This window comes from Trichechus manatus, unplaced genomic scaffold, assembly GCF_000243295.1.
Source record: "Trichechus manatus latirostris isolate Lorelei unplaced genomic scaffold, TriManLat1.0 scaffold00045, whole genome shotgun sequence".
NCBI classification, from domain to species: domain Eukaryota; kingdom Metazoa; phylum Chordata; class Mammalia; order Sirenia; family Trichechidae; genus Trichechus; species Trichechus manatus.
Window position 1 is genome coordinate 9,397,290 of NW_004443981.1, and position 18,806 is coordinate 9,416,095.

At 41.9% G+C, this 18,806-nt stretch overlaps 1 protein-coding gene across 2 annotated transcripts in view; it reads right to left on the reverse strand.

Moving 5' to 3' along the window:
* Positions 1–213: 213 nt before the first annotated feature.
* RCOR1 (REST corepressor 1) overlaps positions 214–18,806 on the reverse strand; it is a 109,064-nt gene continuing 90,471 nt past the window's right edge. Inside the window, exons 7-12 of one of the 2 annotated variants that reach the window (XM_004376708.2) lie at positions 16,251–16,329; positions 11,409–11,603; positions 5,390–5,467; positions 5,099–5,156; positions 4,202–4,431; positions 214–1,028 (exon numbers count right to left, since the gene is read on the reverse strand). In XM_004376708.2, the coding sequence (XP_004376765.1) occupies positions 987–1,028; positions 4,202–4,431; positions 5,099–5,156; positions 5,390–5,467; positions 11,409–11,603; positions 16,251–16,329 (682 nt within the window). In that variant the 3' untranslated portion in view covers positions 214–986. Of the gene's footprint in view, positions 1,029–4,201; positions 4,432–5,098; positions 5,157–5,389; positions 5,468–11,408; positions 11,604–16,250; positions 16,330–18,806 lie in introns of those variants that run through there. The other variant, XM_023731772.1, reaches the window with a different exon arrangement.

Sequence of the window (18,806 nt, forward strand, 5' to 3'; positions counted from 1 at the left end):
CTGACATTTCAATCTGCATTCCGCCGGAATCCACTGCAAGCTCTCCCCTGTCTCCTAATTCCAGCGATGTCATCTTTGGCAAGCAATAAACTTTCAAGAAGAAATAAGATACTAAAACAGAAAAACAACTGATAGTATGGTTGCCAAAAGGAGAAGGCACCAATTCCGAATGTACAAGCACCAGGTACAGTGGTTTGGACTGAATCTCTTGGAGGTGGGGGTGGGGTGGGATCAGGAAAGATGAAGTGGCGCCCATCCTGGGATTACAATGTTGAAAGAGGAAGGTAGAAAGCTTTGAGGTTCACATTCCCTTTAGCTACAGTGTCCAAAGACAGATACTGTGACCGACTTTTCTACCACTTGGGAAGGGAGAAGGGAGAGATTTAAGCCAACTAAATTTATAAACCATAATTCTATCCAAAGTTTAGGGAAACATGAGTTGTATCAGGATGCTTGGCACGATAAAGGTTACAATGCAGTCTGCCAATGTATTGTGATTTCCAAAGAAGCACGATATCACGCAGGTGGCTGCCTCAGAAAAGAACATGAGATACTTTCGAGAAGGCCAACAGGGTCACAGTTACTCTGAAAATTACACTACGCACAAAGTAGAAATCGCAGGCCATGCAGGAACAGAGTCGTGCCTTCCGGGTTGACGACCTGTTCCGAAGCTGCTGACTGGGAAAAGCTGCCGTCAGTGGAGCTCGGGGGTCCAGCTGAGGAGGTGCACCCCAAGTCACAGGAGGCCTTCCCAGCACTGAGGCAGAATGTGAGAGACACGTGGAGCTCTCTGGGAAGTGGTGCCAACATGGAGGAACGAGCAAAGAATTAAGGCAGGTGTAGCACAGGACTGAAGTATATGCCTTTTTTGGTAATAGCTGCTTGTCCACAGAGATGTGATGCAGATGGCTAGGTGATGTCCAGTAATACCTGATATCCTGATAATGCAGTAGTCTACCCCAAGTGTTCAAAGCTACCAGAGGGTCTCAGGAGGCAGATGCATATCTAACGTCGAGAACAGAAGCAGCCTGAGGAGAAGAAAAAAGAGAATCAAAGAGAGCAGGTAAACAATACAAACTGCTAACTCTGGCATACTGAAAGAGGGAGGGCGGGCACACGCCTCAACATCTCTGCTGCAAACCCAGTGTCCTGCGAACCCACACGTTCCTAAGGGCAGGGCCTGTGGCGACGGCTGCGCCAAGCAAGACAGGCACGGGGCAGGGCGGGAGCAAGGCCTCTACAGCCAGGTGTCTAGGGCTCCAATCCTGGCTCCACCACTTTCTTGCTGTGTAACCTTGGACAAGTATCTTTTCTTTTTGAGCCTCAGTTTCCTTATCTGCAGGACACACATAATAATGACACCTATGTCACAGGATGAAATGAAAAGATCTGTAAGTGGCACGTTAGAACAGAATTTGACAAACAATAATGTTCAAGGTATGTAGCAATCATGACCACTCGCGCTGGCTAGAGGGGATGCTGTGACAGCCACCCCACTCAACGAAGAGCCTCTGGCTCCTGCTGGGTCAGAGATACAAAGACACAAAAGAATGCAGGGTTTTCTTTAAAGGTTCAAAAGCACTTCCTTTACTCCCCACCGCACTTTTCACAGCCTGACTCCCAGACCCAAATCTAAAGTTTCTGTGAGCACCAACACATACCCTCACGGGGGAGACCACCAGGGGACAACAATCTGAAGACAGCTGTTCCTCCCATTGAAGTCACAACCGACTGCAACTGTTGTTCGTTAGGTCAGGAGATGTCTACTCGCTGACAATCTTCAGTCATCTCATTATTTCAAGTAAGTCTCTTTCTCTCTACTCTTGTCATTTTTAGTTAACTCCACCGTCCTTTCTTGAGTGTGAGGTTGGATGTGACCCCACCCTATGTGGTACCCCGTACTTGGTGACCTCAGAGAACTTGGAGTCTCAAAAGCTCAAACCCCTTGGGCTACGACCCATCTTAGCCCTAAAGGAAACAGACTTACTCCTTGAGGTCTGTAACTGACAGACCATCATGTTAACAGAATGTACTGTATGGCAGTTCTGATGCTCCTTCTCCTCCCTATTCGTACTGCGTAAAGGCAGAGGGGGCAGACAAGCCACCAGCCCACATCTCTCTCAGCTGTTGGAACCACGGGATACACAGGAATGCGAAGTTCCAAGAACACCAACTTCTGAGCACTGCCCAGAAAGACAATTAACCAGCTCTCTAACAAGTTCCCTTAGGCCCTTGGTGGACACGGAGAAGCAGCTGCTCGTTACAGACTGATTTCCTTCTGCAAACTAACACATGGAGAACAGAAAACCTGGCAGGTGGAGGGGGGAGCTGGTGCTGTAAGAAGCAATAAAAAGAACTAAAGGAAACAGAGGACTGTGAATGTGTGTGTGTGTTTTAAATGACTAAAAGGGTGGAAACTTTATAAAGGGAATATAGAGTGCACATTAAAGACGAGTTAGATAATACCATCCGACTTATCTCCTGTTCTTTTCGAAGAGAAGGGTGGAAGACAACTAAGATCTGCTGCTCGGTGGGAGGACTAGTTATGGATGACCCAACACTACAAGACTGGGTAAAGAACATCATACGGGTATTCTGATGTGCAATCAACTTGGTAAGTGGACCCCAACAGTAAGGACAGACCTTCTGAACTAATAATAAAGGAAGAAAAAAGAACAGACGCATCTGAGTCTGCCATACATGAACCAGGCAGAAGAGAGAGAAGAAACGTACACATAAAGGAAAGGTGACGACTTTGGTCTCAAATTCACTATCAGACTTTTCACATCAGCCCTACCCACTAACACCAGTTTTGACTAAATCTGACGAGGGCATATGGCCAGTTTCTTCTTATTTCTGCTTCTAGGAACCCTGGGACTGAAGCTGAAAACATGCACGGAAGAAAGTGTTCATTTTTTGCAAATTCTGATGTTCCTTCCCCAGGAATCCCCATAGCTTCAATGCTTCCTAGATGAAGTCCAGGACTTTGGGGAAGTTAATTTGTTGCTAAAGAAGTAATCAGCACTGGAACAAAATCAGTGCCAACAGATGAAAACACGTTCATTTTGCTCTTATGTTTACGGGTCTCAGGCTGGGCCAGGCATTGGGTGGGGGGAAGGCACAGGGGCACCTCTCACATTGTCAATAGTATAGATTCTGTACACTTATCACAAAGCTATTCTGGTAGAAGGCTCTAAAGTCTCCAATCTAACAAAATTAATCCATGCCAACACTTTTCTGACAGATGGAAGTAAAGTGCTCGAGGCCCTCTCCTAACTGGCACAGAGGCACTGCAGGGAGAGGGATGCCATCTTCCTTACGGGGCACTCCCATGCTCAATCATTCCTGCATGGTTTGGGGAACACTTTGATGAGAAAGCGACTTTCCTTATAAAGCTTAAGTTACTGCTTAAATGACCATGTCACTGAACAAATTCAGACGTACAGTGATTGGTGATTAACTCTTGCCTATGCCCAGCCTCCATTCTCTCATTCTGCAGGAAGTGCGGGTGGGGTGGGGGGTATGTAATAGGGAAGGTTGGGATAGATGACAAAATGGCAAACAACCCTGTCACAGGAAGCAGGGAGATAGCAGATGGGTCCCTGCAGCCTCAGTAATCTTCTTGCTTAATCTCTGCTGATTGGGCTGATGACATTGGAGCCACTGTCCTGGAGATTACTACAATGTCAGCCACTGTCCTGAAGTCCCAGTCAGTCACAGGACCCGGAACTGTCCCCATCAATACTGAAGCCAGTTAGTCCCCAGCAGCATCAAAGGCTGGGAGAGCTGTCGAGCAGAGATGGGTCCCCGGAGCGCCAGCTGGCTAGCTGTGTAGATTCACCTAGTAAACTCATATTTTACATGACTGGGCTTTTTTCTGACACTTCCCACCTGGCCTATTGTTTTATGGCAGAATTTTTACCATATTTAAGGAGATGACGGTAACGTGGACTCTTTTGTGGCTGGGGAAAACCAGGATGGAATTAAGAATTTACCTAGACATTGAAATGTGAATAATATACGTAGTGACCAAGAACTGAGTTAACACACATATTACGGTATTTACAGGTAAAAATCAAGCTAACAACATAGCTAAAACCTAAAGATATTTCTACAGCTGAAAGGGTCATCCATGTAGAAACTAACTGGAATAGCGAGTCATGAACCTGGCAGAGAAGAGATTGTGTTGTTTCAGATTTACCTCGTCTTCCTCTTCAGGCATCTTAATAGAATTATCCGGGGACTTTACAGGTTTCTGGTTACTTGGGCCATTGGTCTCTTCTTTGCCATGTTCTGCCTCCCATTCTTGTAAAACTTCATCTATGTTGAAGCGGCGTCGATAATTTACAAAAAAGTTTTTCACTTGTACCACTGATTTGTTCCCAATCACATCTGAGATTGCCTGAAAATCTCGGCCATATTTCCTGATGGCTAAGGATGGAAGAGAGCATTTTTTTTCAATACAAAAGAAAAACAATTTTTAAAAAAAACACAACTGAGACTTACCCCTTATCCAGATAATAAACATATAAGCTTTTAATAGCAGGCACTATCTTAGTGTATTATACCAGTGGAAAGAAGCAGTAGGCTGTTCTAGACATATCCTACAGATGATGGAGCAAAGAAGTTCAGGATGAACCTGTCGTCGAGAAATCGATACCTTCCCATCATGCACCACAGGACAACTGAAGTCGTCGACAATTACCCTACAGCTCTGAACACACTGCATCCTCCCTTCCAGGCTCCCCAGGTCCAGAACAGCCCCGACCTCATAATCTTAACACTCCGTATCTGCTTCTTTCAGGGTTTTGTTCTTGCTCACTCTTCAGAGCTGAACAAGCAACTGCTAAAATGAAATACACCTTAGAAACCAAGGCTCCCGAGTTAATCTGTATGACTTGTGAGCCACGAGAAAGCAAAATAAAAGGGAAAGCCCAAAGGTAACGTGGTAGTTGGGCTAAAATGTACACTTGGAAGAATATAAGCCTCCAACAATCTGTTTCAACACAAATGATGGGCTGAGAACAGGGCAGGGCATACCTTTTCCCTAAAAACTACCATTGCTGCTCAACTGGTCTAAAGAGAATTTTTCCCATACCTTGTACGGCGAGAAGTTGCTCTTCTGTGGTCCAACGTGCATTAAATTTCTGAACGACCTACATATCCAAATAACTCATATTAGCACATTACGTTTAGAGATGACTATGTCCATATGACGGCTGAATGAATCTTTTTTTCATATTAGAACGTTAATCTAAACTAGGTTTATAAAATTATATCTATGCCCTTCTTTCTAAGAGATGTATACTGGAGATGCATTACACAGATACCAAATTCTTGAACACGTAAAACCTGGATGACTTCTGAGGTGATGTTAACATAATCCTACCTCCGGAAGTCGATACGGTTCTATTCCACCATCAAGTTTCTCTTTAAGCGCACTGTTCGTCTGTTTAATATTCTGAATCTAAGAAAGAGAAAAGATTTTAAAAATGAAAAACTTTTATAAAGGTATGAAAAAAACAGCAAACAAACAAACAAAAAACCAAGAGCAAATAAGTTCCTGACTTCTTTCATAGACAAAATTTAAGACCTCTGTATTACCTTTTGAGAGCACATACTAGATTCTTTGACTGGCTTCCTTAGAGCAAACAGACAAGGACGGCGGAAGAAGGGGGTGGTGGTGAAAAAGCTTTGCACAGTCGTAATCCACTGTTTGAAGTGATCACCTGACCAGCAAGCAGCTGTGTACTTGGGAGTCTGACACACAGACAGTGGAGATGTCTGGGCTTCCAACACCACAGAACTGGAGTTAACAGAGCAGCCACAGAAGGCAGAAGAGGCACGTGATCTCCACAGAGACCAGTGTTTACAGCAGAACCACAGGGACGGCCTCACTGAGTCCCAGCACTGTGTGTCCAGGCCCAGGCGGCACTGGTTCTACACAGGGCAGAAATGCCTGTGGGCAGACTTATAATGGGGAGAAAAACGGAAAGCAGCATGCCAGTGGATTTACCACAAGCCTGACCTGGATCAACTATAACTGTTTCCCTTTTCTCACAAATTATCTTTTCCCACATTATTGCTGTGACTCAATGCCTTTAATCTCTCACTGCCCTCGCCTAATCAAAAGAAAGACACGAACGACACCAACCCACCCACGGCTGAGCCTTCCCTCCCCGCTGCCATGGGCTCCTGAACAAGCTGGTCACAGAGGCACTCCCTTTTCTCTCAGCTCTAAGCTCTAAGATGCACTAGAACAACTTTGACTCCAGCATTTGTCATTTTCCAGTAATCACAAACAAACAGAAAGCACAGGGAATATCAGTTGGTTTTCCCAAGTAAAACATCAAAGACACTCATGAGTAGAAAGTGTCCCTCACAGAAGAAATCTATCAAGGCAAAGAAAAGCAGGACTTTAGAGGTGGGGGAGCTGTCTTAGTTACCTAGTGTTGCTGTAACAGAAATACCACAAGTGGACGGCTTCAACAAACCTAAGTTTATTCTCTCACAGCCTAGTAAGCTAGAAGTCTGAATTCAGGGCGTCAGTTCCAGTTGCAGGCTTTCCTTCTCTGTTGGCTCTGGAGGAAGGTCCTTGTCATCAATCTTCCCCAGTCGAGGAGCTTCTCAGCACAGGGAACCCAGGTCCAAAGGACATGCTCTGCTCCTGGCACTACTTTTCTTGGTAGAATGAGGTCCCGCTGCCTCTCTGCTTGCTTCTTTTATATCTCAAATGAGACTGACTCAAGATAAAACCTAATCTTATAGATTGAGTCCTGCCTCATTAACATAACTGCCTCTAATCCCATCTCATTAACATCACAGAGGTAGGATTTACAACACAGAGGAAAATCACATCACATGACGAAATGGTGGACAATCACACAAAACTGGGAATCATGACCTAGCCAAGCTGACACACATTTTTGTGGGACACAATTCAATCCATAACAGGAGGGGTGAGAAAGGAGTGCGGGCACAGTGGGAAGACCACCATTTGGATATTCCTTAATAATTTTTGCTCCTAGCCTCATTTTGAAAACTTTTACAATGTTAAAAGAATCCCAGGGTTGGATTTTTCTCCAAGTGCTTACACGTCACAGAACTCCAGTTTCACATATCTATCCTATGTTTTACTTCTGTGAAAAGGTTTAAAAGGTGAAGCTGGGCCAGGGTGAAGATTACCCATGCTGTTGGGCCAGCAACCAAGTAAACAAGAACCAGTAACACTTTAAGGATCAGACTCTGACTGTTTACCATTAGTAAGGGCTTCAGAATCTACCAGAAATACAGCACACTCCTTATCTTTTTGTACTACTCTCAAATGAGAGCATAAAGACAACTGAAAAGATAAATACAGGAGATGTGCACAAAATTTACAGTAAAAGTATAAATGGGTACCTCAAGTTAGTGAAATCTGTTTTAATTTAAAATTTACTCAACAGTAAATTCTCAGGAAATCAATGCCAAGCTCTTAGACCCACACTGCCCAAAGAAACTTTCTGCAACGACAGAAATATTCTAAAGCTGTGCTGTCCAAATGGTAGTCACTAGCCACATGTTGCTACTGAGCACTTAGCCACCTGTTGCTAAGTGACTAATGTGACTGAGGAACTGACTTCTTAGTTTTTCCAATTTTAATTCACCTAAATTTAGATTTAAATAGTCTTATGTGGCTGCTGGTATGGCCTGTGAATCTTCAAGACTTTCACCCTGTGCTCTTTCATGTGCCAACAGCCCAGACAATACTACAAAGCGTTCAGCAGACTTAGAAACCTCCAACAGGAAATAAGCCAATCCTCAAACGTCAGGCGTCTAAGGTACTGCAAGTAAGCCTCCTCGCATTACAGTTAGATGGTCGTCATGGACTGAATTGTGTCCCCCAAAAACATCTGTCAACTTGGCTAGGTCATGATTCCCAGTATTGTATGACTGTAGTATGATGTGATTTCCTTATGTGTTATAAACTCTATCGCTATGATGAGGCTATACTGATGAGGTATACAAGATTGGATAGTGTCGTAAGACAATCTCTTTTGAGATATGAGAGAGAGAAGCGAGCAGAGACACATGGGAACCTCATACCACCAAGAAAGCAGTGTCAGGAGCAGAGCACGTCCTTTGGACCTAAGGTTTCTGCGCTGAGATGCTCCCAGACCAAAGGAAGACTGACGCATCACAAGGACCTTCCTCCAGAGCCAACAGAGAGAGAAAGCCTTCTCCTGGAGCTGACGTGCTGAATTTGGACTTGTAGCCTACTGGACTGTGAGAGAATAAACTTCTCTTTGTTAAAGCCATCCACTTGTGGTATTTCTGTTATAGCAGCACTAGATGATTAAGACAGATGGGTTACTCTAGTCACTGTTCATATAAGGTACAAAATGGATTTCTTCCCCTGTGATTAAGCAACATGCATTTTCCAAGCAGATAAACATGCATGTTTAACACATGCATTTTCTGCCTTAAATCAATGAAGCAGGACAGAGATTAAATGAATGGCTATGTCATGAATTATGTCCCCCTAAAAAAGTGTACATCAGTTCGGCTGGGCCTTGATTCCCAGTATTGTGTGGTTGTCCTCCATTTTGTGATTGTAATTTTATGTTAAAGAGGATTAGGATGGGATTGTAACACCCTTACTAAGGTCACAAGTTTCCCTGGGGTGTAGCCTGCACCACCTTTTATCTTACAAGAGATAAAAGGAAAAGGGAAGCAAGCGGAGAGGTGGGGACCTCATTCCATCAAGAAAGCAGTGGTGGGAGCACAGCGCATCCTTTGGACCTGGGGTCCCTGCGGGGAGAAGCTCCCAGTCTAGGGGAAGATTGATGAAAAGGCTGACAGAAAGAGAGAAAGCCTTCCCCTGGAGCTGATGCCCTGAATTTGGACTTTTAGTCTACTTTACTGTGAAGAAATAAATTTCTCTCTGTAAAAGCCATCCACTTGTGGTATTTCTGTTATACCAGCACTAAATGACTAAGACAGGCTACAAGGCAAAACATGCACAAATTCTGAACCAAAAGGTAGCTTCTACATTCTCATCAACCTGCATCTCTCTTCTGATGCATTTTCTGTATCAGAAAGATCCAGTATTTACTAATCAGAATAAAAGCAGGGGCTAGTTGCCAACATCATGCCATTTGGAAAGGAAGTCAGAGTGGCATTAAGCTGGCAAAGAGCTAGGATACAAAAGTAATCAGCATTTAAAAAAAAAAAAAAAAAAAGAAGGCATTCTTCTTGGTCTGGTGCCTTACCTAGGATCTCCCAATCGAACGGGACTTTTCTTTCTTCTACTTTATTATATGCACAGCGATTTTTCTCTAATGGCATCTAACGTCAGACCTTTTCACTCTCCACTCAGAGAAAGATCTAATGCAGCAGGTACTGTCTGCCGGCCAATCTAACAGATATTCCTAGCTCCCTTCTCACTTGTATCTTCCTTCTCTAGAGACGGACAGCATCCCTGGAAGCAAGGAGGAGCCATATTGCAAAGCTCTGCCAGGAAGTCGTGTGCAGAAGTCTGCCAGGAGTTTCTGGTAAGGCTGCTGCTTTTCCTGATAGAGGGGACAGATGGATTAGCTCCACCTCCGTCTCCTCTTCTTACTGCCCTGAATGCAGATGTGATGGTTGCAAAATGGCTTCTGCAGCTTCAAACACGAGGTAACAATTAAGCTGGAAAGCCAATAGGCTAAGGATGGTGGAGTGGAAAAAAGGAAAGAGCCTGGGTCCCTGAGAGGATCACTGAACACATAAACTAATGCTAGCAACCGCCGATGCCAGCACTTCTCGTTAGGTGAGAAAAATAGACCTTAACTGTGTAAGTTGTTGTTAATCAGGTTTTCTGTTATTTTGAGGCAAACATTCTCCTAACTGACACACCACCAAAAGTGCGGGCATCCAGAATAAAATGCCCACTATGTGACTGACAGCCATGTTGAGTCTAGAAGTACACTTGGCAGTGAACTCACTGCTCCAATGCAGCCCTGAAATGTTGTGGAAAGAAACAATCCCAACTCGTTTCTTAGTAAGTTAGACCCTAAACCCTCTCTATTAATGTGAACTTTGAATAGCTACCATCAAATAAAAAATTCCTGCTCTGAAAACCAAAGACTCTTTTACCTACCACACTACAGAGCCATAACACCTCCATACTACAGAGCTAGTAACACGTCATGCATGAAGGGGCTCCCCTTTCTTTCCGGGACATATTAACATCAAACAGCAAGCACGAGGAGCTCGCTTAGCAGAGGGGGAAACGAGGAAGACAGAAATGTGGGCTAGAGCTCACATCTCCATCTGAGCTCTTCCAGCGTGAACAGAGCTTAAACTGTGCTCTCACCCACAGCAGCCCTCCTGTCCTGTGTGATCAGGCAGCAAGGATTAATTTCTGCATTTTAAAAGGGCCTAGAAAGATCAAGCGATTCTCAAGATTAGAGTGTAGCTGTGCCAGGAGGCAAGCTAAGATGCAGACCGTCTGATTCTGTGGTGGTAGCGTAGTAGTTAAGGGCTATGGCTGCTAACCAAAAGGTCAGCAGTTCGAATCTACCAGGCGCTCCTTGTAAACTCTATGGGGCAGTTCTACTTTGTCCTATAGGGTCACTATGAGTTGGAACTGACTCGATAGCAACGGGTTTGGTTTTTTCTTTTTTGGTTTTAGTCTGTGCTGCCTTCTGAAAGCTGAACTAAGACAGGGCCACAGGCCTCATTCTTCTCAACTGTGAAATGATAGTTGGCCTCCAATTTAACCTTCCAAGGAACCATCAAGATCAACAAACAAGGCAACAGCAAAACCCAAGAGTAAACCATCAATCCACAGCTTGCTTTGAATTCCAGAGGGAAGAAGGGAGAGAGGACACTAACAAAAGGACAATACTAGCCTATTAGGTTTAATTTTCCGTTTAAATGTATTATGCAGTCAGATAAAAAGTAACGGTCCGTTTCTACATAGGATGGCTATGAGGTGGAATCAACTTAAAGGCAACTGGTTTGGTTTTTGGCACTGAGAGCAAATGGAGGGGGGTGTTGAGTGGGGCTTCTGAAGCAATGCTGCATTTCTTGAGGAGAATAATGATGAGGGGAGAATGAGGGGAGCTTTGGGGGCAACATTCCGTTTCTTGCTTTAAATGGCGGTTATTTGGATACATCCACTTTGTAAAATATCCTTGAGTTATATACACATATATACATATATATATATATATATGTATACTTTAATTGAAATACTTCAATTTTAGGTTAATTCAAAAAGCAAAAACAATGGACCAGAACCCAATAATCTTCTATTAATTCCTTAGAAACAAAGTGGCCCTCTGAAACTGTGGCATGAGAACATACATCTGTGTGTGTAAATACAAACGCCTCCAAAGTGCTGGTTAATCATTCTACCCAGGACTGGGCTGACAGGCACCTACCTGTCGTTTGATTGAAACCAATTCCATATCTAGTTGTCTCAGCACCGTGGTTGCAGCAGTGGCATTAGCAGAAACAGCCTCCACATCTTCCTGAGAAAGAAACATTCCTTTCGGAGGTTTCCTTTTTGCTCTATTTTTAGCTTGTGTGCTATGTTTTTCTTTTTTGACCTGAGGAACTGTCTCAGTTGGCGGTACCTGCATGATACACATTTGACTAATCAGAATCTTCAAAAATAAAACTTAATGTCAAAGGAACAGTAATAAGCATATTTCCTTAACATGACTACACACAATGTAAGACAAATACCATACCATACCATAATTATCAACCTACAAATTGTAACAGGCAGTTAACAGGCAAAACATTGCCTATTGCATTTTGACTAAACACTTCAAAGTGGATTCCATTTCCCTCTTGTAAAAGATACATGCTTATTCTATCACTTTAAGCCTCTTACAGTAAGAATTCTTTCAGGGCACAGTACGTTCTCAACTTGCCGCAGTAATACCAGAAGGAAAAAAAAAATTCAGTATTTCCCTCTAGTAAGGTTTGTGGCCCTGTAAGGTTTTTATTGTTTTTAAGAATACAGAGCTATTTTATCCTAACAGTCCCTAGCAACATAGATGGACACATGGCCACTGAAAGAAAACTATGTCCCAGCACGTGTATAAAGAGCCACAGCAATCCTTTAAATCTCCTCATTGAGAAACACAGACCTCAACACGGAACGACGACTTCTTACACACCTCTCCTGTTTGGGTAGCACTTAACTTTTAGGGCAACTTGTACAACTTGCTTCAAAAAACTATATGCTATTATTTTTAAATAGATAACTGCTAATTTTTTTAAAAGCGAAACCTTCAGAAATAAAAGGCAATAAAATCCACAACACTTAATTGTGCTCACGTGGAACCTGTACACAGACCAAGAGGCAGTTGTTTGAACAGTACAAGGGGATACTGTGTGGTTTAAAATCAGGAAAAGTGTGACTCAGACTTGTATCCTTTCACCATACTTATTCAATCTCTATGCTGAGCAAATAATCAGAGATGCTGGACTATATGAAGAAGAACAAGGCATCAGGATTGGAGGAAGAATCATTAATAACTTGTGATATGCAGATGACACAATCTTGCCTGCAGAAAGTGAAGAGGACTTGAAGCACTTACTGATGAAGATCAAAGACTACAGCCTTCAGTATGGATTATACCTCAACATAAAGAAAATGAAAATCCTCACAACTGGACAGATAAACAACATTATGATAAATGGAAGAAAAACTGAAGCTGTCAAGGAGCCTGCTTGGATCCAAAATCAATACTCATGGAAGCAGCAGTCAAGAAATCAAATGACACATTGCATTGGGCAAATCTGCTGCAAAAGAACTCTTTAAAGTGTTAAAAAGCAAAGAAGTCACTTTGATGACTAAGATGCACCTGACCCAAGCCATGGTATTTTCAACTGCCCCATATGCATGCAAAAGCTGGACAATGAAAAAGCAAGATAGAAGAATTAATGCATTGAACTGTGGTGTTGGCAAAGAATACTGAATATACCATGAACTTTCAGATGAATGAACAAATCAGTCTTAGAAGAAATAAAAGCAGCCTGCTCCTTAGAAGCGAGGATGGCAAGATTTGGCTCACTTACTCTGGACACACAATCAGGAAAGAAGAATCACTAAAAAAGGACATCATATTTGGTAAAGTAGAGTGTCAGCAAAAACTAGGGAAACCCTCCTTAAGATGAACTGACACAACAGCCACAGTGGACTCATACCCACCATCAAAACATACGATCATGAAATGGCACAGGACTGGGCAATGTGTCGTCCTGTTACACCTAAGGTGATCATAAGTGGGAGCCGACGCGACAGCGATAACAACATAGACCACTGGCAAGAGTGCCATTCAGAAAAGGTTACCAGTCTCCAACTGGTGATATGTAATCCAAGAAGCTTTAAAAATGTATACAGCACACTTTGACCTAACTACTCAACTTCCAAAAAATAATTCTATTCAGTGTACAGATTATTTAGTTACGAGATCATTTCAGCATTGTTTATAAAAATCAGGGGGGAAAAAAGCACAGAAATCCATACAGGATTTCTTAACTTAGTTATGGTAGATCTGTATGATGAAATCATATGTATCTATGTATAAAAATATATTTGACATAAAAATACATTCAAGGTAAAATAAATGTAAAAGGCTACAAAACATGATATATTAAGATCCCATTTATATATATTTTTAATTTTTTTATTGACTTTAGATGAAGGTTTACAGAACAAATAGTTTCTCATTAAACAGTTAGTACAGATATCGTTTTACGACATTGGTTAACAACCCTACAACATTCAACACTCTCCCTTCTCGACCTTGGGTTCCCTATTACCAGCTTTCCTGTCCCCTCCTGCCTTCTAGTCCTTGTCCCTGGGCTGCTGTGCCCCATTAGTCCCATTTTGTTTTATGGGCCTGTCAAGTCTTTGGCTGAAGGGTGAACCTAAGGAGTGACTTCATTACTGAGATAAAAGGGTGTCCAGGGGCCATACTCTCGGGGTTTCTCCAGTCTCTGTCAGGCCAGTAAGTCTGGTCTTTTTTTGTGAGTTAGACTTTTGTTCTACATTTTTCTCCAGCTCTGTCCGGGACCCTCTGTTGTGATCCCTGTCAGGGCAGTCAGTGGTGGTAGCCAGGCACCTTCTAGTTGTATTAGACTCAGTCTGGTAGAGGCCATGGTAGTTGTGGTCCATTAGTCCTATGAATTAATCTTTTCCTTGTATCTTGTTTTCTTCATTTTCCCTTGCTTGCTCCCAAAGGGGTGAGACCAGTGAAGTATCTTAGATGGCTGCTCACAGGCTTTTAAGAACCCAGACACTACTCACCAAGGCAGAATGTAGAACATTGTCTTTATAAACTATGTTATGCCAACTGAGCTAGATGTTCCCCGAGACCTTGGTCCCCACAGCCCTCCGCCCAGCAATTTGGTCCCTCAGGGAGTTTGGGTATGTCTACAGAGCTTCCATGACCTTGCCTTGTACAAGTTGTGCTGGCTTCCCCAGTATTGTGTATTGTCTTAACCTTCCCTTCACCGAAGTTACCACTTTCCCGTTTATATTTTTAAGAAGTGAGTATGGAGTCAGAATTATGTACATATGCATATACATTTTACAGGCAAGACAGAGTGGAAAGACAGTCACTATAACAGCGGTTATGGGTGATAATATTATAAATGATTTTAATTCTTATTTAGCTGCATTTCCTACTTGTCTATAAAAAGTATGTATTACTGATGTAATTTTAAAGTTTAAATATGTTTAGATTTGTTTGTCTTTTTCAGGTCTAGAATAGCTGTTCTCATACTGTGGGGGACAGAGAATCCTGTGAGAATTTTACTGAAACTACACACCATCTTCAGAAAAATACTTTTGCAAATACATGTAAAAGTCGTATACATGTATTTGTATACATAGGGATTCATGCGTCCCTTCAATTTGGAGATTAAAAAAAGTCTCTGTGTAGCCTGAGCAACAGAGGAAGAAGGAGAGTCAGGAATAGGAGGAGGATCTGGAATGTGTGGCTAACTGCCTCCATGAACAACTGCCACCTTTGCTATGAGACCAGAAGAACTGGATGGTGCCTGGCTACCATTACTGAACATTTCGATCAAAGATTCTAGAGAAGAATCCTGATCAAAAGGGGGAAAACACAGAACAGAATTTCAAAGTCTCATGAACTCCAGACTTTCTGAAGCCATGGAGGATGGATTAACCCCTGAAACTATTGCCCTGAGATAATCTTTAAACCGTAAAAGAAAAATATCCCAACAGCTTCTTAAAACCAAACAACAGTTCAGCTTAACTAGTAAAGAATGTCTACCTTACGCATTATGCTCTTTTAAGAACTACCTATACGGGATCAAACTAACAAGGGCAACTCGAAAGATTAGACAGGAACCTTAGGGGGCAGTGACTTTACGTTAATAGGGGGAACAATTCAGAAAAGGAAGATGAAGATGGTTGTACAACTTGAAGAATGTAATCAGTGTCACTGAATTGTACATGTAGAAACTGTTGAATTGGTATATGTTTTGCTGTGTATATTCTCAACAACAACAAAATAAATTTTAAAAAAATTTTTTAAAATGTCTTACGTAATGATTTTTAAGATGTGAGAGATTAAAAATTCACCATGTGTGAGGTGATGGTCCTGGCTGTCCTTTGACATTCACTGTTATTTCTGAGTAACAAGAGGCCTGCACTGAACCTGCCAGCCCCTGCAGTCACCTCAGATCCCTGCAGATCCCAGAGGGCCCAGAGAGGGGCCAACCTGGTTCTTGTGGAGATACCTGTAGCCAGGCCTCACTAGCACCACTTTCTAACCTGCTGAGCTAAAGGCTTAAGAAAGAAAGCAGTTAGCTCTGCTACCTACCTAGGCAAAGTCTTTACTCACTGTCATTAATGCAATTTTTTTCTTTGAGGCTTCTGTTACTAATCTTTTTTGGTAAACAAAATTCTAAAGCAAAGTTTGTCTAGTTGCCATCAAGCTGATTCTGACTCGGGGCAACCCAATGTGCGTCAGAGTAGAACTCTGCTTCATAGGGTTTTCAGTGGCTGATTTTTTTGAAGTAGATCACCAGGCCTATCTTCCGAGGCACCTCTGGGTGGACGTGAACCGCCATCTGATAGTGTGTTAACCATCTGCACCACCCAAGAACTCCAAAGCCAAGTCAGTACTGTTTAAAAAGCGATATCACAATCCCTTGTAGAGAGCACTTAAGATACTAAGTAGAATGAGTAAGCGGAATGATTTACTTCATCTAAACAATACAGAAAAAAATACCTCCTTTTTGCTTTCCTTGTTTTGATCAACCTCAATGTCAATGGGGTTATTTCCGTTTGTTTCTTCCAGTTCATCCTCACTGGAAGACAAGAACAAGTCACTGAAAGATTATTTTGTACTACTTCTATTTAATATAAAAATATAAGCAATAAATTGATTTAATGGCAGATGTAATATAAAATTAGTATATGTTTTCAGACTTCTGAGACAAAAGCATTTTTACAATTCAAATAAATAACACTAACTCCATAGTTCTTTTAGTCTAAATGATGAAAAAATACTGAAGTAGGCTTCTAACTATTCAAATCAGGTCTCGAATACCATTGCTTTATATTTCCGAAAGTGTTTTCTATACCAAGGAATGAACTCTCAACTGTAAAATACCAAATTGAAAAGAAATTTACTTTATTTCCCCACAAGTATCTATTGGAGGGCTAGGACATGATCATTAAATATAACAGAGAAATTATGTAAGAATTTATAAGAATGTAGTAAGAATGAAATCCCAACTGCACTGGAAACAAACTTGCCAAAAAGTAAAAATCCATTTTTGAAGTCCCATTTGTCTACTCACGACCATACAAGTCTTAAAATGGGAGCTGTTTTTTGGCGGCCTGTGTAACTAATTTTTAAAAAGAAAACTCACATTTGTATGATACTTCACATGCTTTTGTTTAATATTCTTCCATGTAGTATTTCTTAACCAAAAAAAAGAAAAAAGAAAAAGCCCTGTAGTAGGCTTAAGAAATGAGAAAACCAAGGCTCATGGAAGCCAGCAGCCTGCCCAGTTGGCCCACAGTTAAACACAAGTGAGAAGTGGTGGTGGTAGAACTCACAGGTCTTCAAATGCCAACATGCCATTCCTTCTCTGCAATCCAGCCCAGGTGCACACTCACTGCACTACACACTGTGCCCATTCCACACCAAGGTGGCAAGACGTTCTAGCTGAGGAAAGGGTCCAGGCAGACAAAGAGCCTGGGGTTGAGGGAATTCTATGCCAGTCCCTAACATTACTTTCATAGGCAACAACCTCTCAGACGCTACTGCCATGGCAGAGTGGCCTTCTGTCTGCATACTGACAGTGGAGAAGGTGCACCGGAAGCAGAAGCACAGCATTTCTTAGCCCCATTGGTAGTAATGCAAAGAAAAGCACCTGGGTAGCGAGAATGGAGGTGTGTCGGACTTTACTCTTACGATTTCATATTCAAGGATAACAAATCCCAACCTATTTCTCAATTTAATTCTGACTTTTGCTTAGCAGACTGCACCTCCTTCTGGTAATAGGCCTAATTTTATCAAACAATAAACTAGACTTAATATATAATAAAAATAAATAAAAATTTTTAATCAAAAGTTGCTGCAATACAGAAAACAAATGCAATAGTGTTTGTTACCTTTCTTTGGTAAGAGTAACCCACTGCCATCGAGTCAATTCCGACACATAAGAGACCTGATTCATAAATATACCCACTAGGATGCACGCTGCAGACCAAATAATAGGCAGATGTAGCAAGGTCAACAATTTTCTAGAATTTTAAAGTTGGAAAGAGCTCTGGAAATGTTCTCAGCATCGCTCTCATTTTATACTTGGGCTCAAAGATTTGAATTCTCTCAATCTGTCCTCACGTGTTACTCTCTTTCATTTAAAATAATTTAAAATACTGTCCTGGGAAAGCACCTTGATATCGTCTAGTACATCCTTCCTCATTTTATTTCATACTATTAATTTATAAAAATAAAATAGAAAATGTGGAAAATATAATTTTTAAAAGTCACCTATATTCCCAGCATCCTAACACAAAAGCCATGACATCTTTGTGTACTGCCTTCTGGACTTCCAGCACCTTCACTTTAGAGATGAGGAAGCAGAGGCCAACCAGCTTGCCCGTGAGTGTGTTAAACAGAACCTTCAGAGTTAGCCGCGTGCCCAGGTGCACATCCACTGCACTACACACCGACCCCACCCCACTTCTGAACGTGAGTACACAGCCATTTCCACTACTCTGTGCTGTATACAGGACTGAGAAAGTGATGGTTAAGAAATATCCCACTCACGAAGCAATCCTGAAAGACTGTCTATCATACTTGCTAAGGAATTATCAAACGTTTCTCTCTCTCACACACACAGACACAAAACAGATGGCTAAAAAGGGGAGAAGAAAATTTAAACTGTGTTGTCAGGGTTTTTTTGTTTGTTTTTTACATACCAAACATAAAAACATGTCGAATAAGTCTTATATAAACATATCAAATAAATTTCAACTAAGAAAATAAAAGATGCCTTTTTATTAAAAGGAGACACACTAAGACCCCTAAGGGGCAGGGGAGTATCTGGGAAAGTGTACTCATTTGAAATGGAAGTTCCCTGACTGCAGGCAGAGAGTCGTGAGAAAAAGCACGTGAAGACTAACACTCAGGATTTAACACAGTTCATGAACACAGAGCTTTAATACATATCATGGATGGACATCTGTAAATTTTTATTCCACCAGAAGTTATTGGGAGAAATGCAGTCATTCGGTCTTTCCTAGGAATTCTAGTGTATCCTCCAGCTCC